We start from the raw sequence: 3085 nt of genomic DNA, 5'->3' as shown, positions 1-3085 counted from the left end.
ACACACACACACACACACACATACACAAACTCAAAGTGGTTCTTTTTTTTTACGAAGAGAAATATTAATTGCACATTTTAAAATACTTCCCAATTCCACGACAACAAATGTTCTAAAATGTTTCTCTCCAAATCTCTGTATTCCAGAGGTTTTGTTCTCTCTCATTTGCTCTCCTCTTTGTTCGAACCATGCCGGGATCTTTTCAAGTTCGTGATAGATTTAAAAAAGGTGTAAACCATGATAGATTGCAATTTCATTTCTCAGTTTTCGGACGTTTTATAGTTATTAAGACGAACATTCGTAAAATATTAGGTGCCACTCAGACTTACTGTTATTTGTTTCTCGCCGAACTTCTGTATTCTTGAAGCTTTGTATTTCTCCTGTTTAGCCACCATCGACTTAACGCTCGCCTTTATTGAAACAATAATGGAATATTTTCATGTTTTTGATTGATGATAATGTTTTTTTTTTTATAAACAAAAGAAAAGTATAAACCATGATGAATAAAGTATAAAAAGTGTTTGGTTTTAGAATAGCATTTTCCTGATCAGGTAGATTTTTCTTAAAAAGAAGAATTAAGATTGTTGGGTTTGCATGACTGTCTGCACGAAAGCAAACAGAACAGCAACCCACAAAAAGAAAAAACAAAATCAAAGTAAGACTCCATCCATCACCACAGACACATCAAAGAATAATATTGTGTATGATTAAGCCGAGCCGTATAGTGAAACGAGAATATGGAATGATTTACACAAACAAATTGATTGTTTTTCCAAAGAGTTTAATGAATTGAACAACAGAAGCAGACAACTAGATCTTTTAATGATTCCATCTTAAACCCCTTTTTTTATTAATAGTTACGTACGAAGATATATTATGCTGTCACAAAAAGCTCAATGAAACGATATGTTTACAAGCTAAATAAAGTTTATATGTCTCGTCCTATTGCCTTGCTGAACAGTTTGCTCTTTTCTAACAGCTCCCACTGATGAGCTTGGATACGACAGGACATTAAGAAATCGCCCTTGGGTTCTTCTACACGATTCGTACTTCTTCCCTTTTGCTGCGAGTGTTCTTATCTTTGCACACACGTCTTGCCTGTGAAACAACTTTCTACAACAGAGAACAGACGGGCTCCTTGGTGCAATATTCCTCTTCGAAAATGTATTACCATTTCTCTGTTCCCAAATTCAGGTCCGTTACAAGGTCTACTTTATTAGTGTACATCGTTGTGCTTTTAAAAGACAGTAAGTCGAAACAAGACTGCTTAAAAATGATACATTCAACAAACCGAACGACCTCCTCCCATAAAAAAATACCTTTATAAACAAGAGAAACCTGAAAACATATTTCTTTCGCTTTCTTTCTGTCGCAAATATATGAGAACAATTTTTTATAAAGAGTTTCAAGTTCTCCGACAATTCCACCCCACATTAGCTAGCCCAGAACCAATGTGGAACTTAGATCAGCAAGTTCAAATATTTTTCAGAAAGTTTACTGGAGTTGGACAATGTGCCTAGAGTGTTGTGAAAGCTTATTCTCATTTTTAAAAATCCTACAAGATTTCTTAACTTGATTTTTGTAAAAAAAAAAAAGGTATCTTTGGAGCTATATTTTTTGTTCGTAATTTTTCCACAATTCTCAAACCCAAAATAATTTTTGTTGCTCCATTTTGTTCACATGGCACACCACCCAAAAACGTGGCCTACCCCGCCACCTCACTCTCACACCCAACCTCCCCATAAAACAAAAACTAAAACATGGAATCCAGTCTGCGTCTGGGCTGCCCAAAGATGAGACAGTGAGCTGTGTTCTTGTTTCCGGTGCGCTTAGAGAGCGCCGTGCGGAGCCCACATTTTCTGCACCATGTCGTACTGACGGCAGTTGTGGCCCAGCCAGACGAGCTTCTCCATAGCACACATGCCCGCCATGATGGGACCACACACTTTGTTGCTGCAGTCCAGGAGCAGACCCGTGTCCTCCTGCAGAAAGGGATGAAAAAAAAGTACATCTAATTACGAATTTTGGTTTTAGTTTTAGTAGAGCTTTTACGGCGCTCGCAACTGCGTAAGGTCATATGAGCGCTAGAAGATTAGAGGTGTTACAAGAAAGTAATTAACATAAAAAAGGAAGAAGGGGAGATAAAGACGATAGATGTTTGATGGGAAAGAAGAAGCAAACCACAGCAGAGCATCCGCCAACAACCTACCATTACGAGTTTGATCTGAGTTGTAAAAGAGGAGGCGTTGAGACAACACGTATGCAAATAAAAGAAAGTGCCTTATCGCCTACCGGATTAGATATGTTTAACCCTTCCAATGCCACCTCTGCCCTGTAACCCTACAAAAATATATATATACTGTGTTTGACCTAGAAGTGAAGGAGTTAAACTACTTTTAAAAAATTGAGCTGAGTAGCTAGAAATCTTGCAACATGACTATTTTTTGTGTACATTGCGGTGGATCGCGGTTTGTTCCCCAGTTTCTCACACCACTTCACATATGTGCACTGTGCAGAAACATGTCTATTCTAGTGCTTCCCAAGACAGAAAAATAATTATGTTACAGGATAACACGGCCAATTTTTGTACAAAAGCACGCAAATGTTCATCTCTTTAATGCAAATATAATATAGAATTCTATCCCCTAAAACGTCATACGGAAATTGAATATAGCTGCAAAAAGCATTCACGTTTAGTAAATGAGGAAGAATTTACAGCTTGCATAATCAGATTATTAGGTTGTTATAAACCCACGCGAGTAATAAATGTAATATTAATATTGTGAAAACACACAGCGTCTCTGGGCTAAGAAAAAGAAAAAGAACATGTTCTTTCAACTGCTTTAATGGCTTAATCAAATGTCACATAAAGACAAAAACGCAGGTAACAAATTAGATCTTGAGTGCAATGATAAAGGTTAGCAAAAAGTACAACGAGGACGTGCGCACCAGGGGTGAATCAATTTGACATAAAATCTACGTTGTAAAATCATTGTAAAACGGCACTTTATTTCACAGTCTATAATTACGTATGTTGGAAAAATCTACACAAAATGACGGTATTTGAAAAAAAATTATTTTGGGG

At 36.9% G+C, this 3085-nt stretch overlaps 1 protein-coding gene across 1 annotated transcript in view; it reads right to left on the bottom strand.

The window, feature by feature from the left end:
• Positions 1 to 764: 764 nt before the first annotated feature.
• The window catches only part of LOC101854331, a 65308-nt gene continuing 62987 nt past the window's right edge, over positions 765 to 3085 (bottom strand). The window contains exon 3 of the mRNA XM_005099772.3: positions 765 to 1982. Coding sequence (XP_005099829.1) covers positions 1830 to 1982 — 153 coding nt within the window. The 3' untranslated portion in view covers positions 765 to 1829. The remainder of the gene's footprint in view (positions 1983 to 3085) is intronic.

The sequence above is a fragment of the Aplysia californica genome, unplaced genomic scaffold (assembly GCF_000002075.1).
Source record: "Aplysia californica isolate F4 #8 unplaced genomic scaffold, AplCal3.0 scaffold00225, whole genome shotgun sequence".
Lineage (NCBI taxonomy): Eukaryota > Metazoa > Mollusca > Gastropoda > Aplysiida > Aplysiidae > Aplysia > Aplysia californica.
The sequence above is the reverse complement of the archived record's forward strand: the minus strand, read 5'-3'. Positions and strand labels throughout refer to the sequence as shown.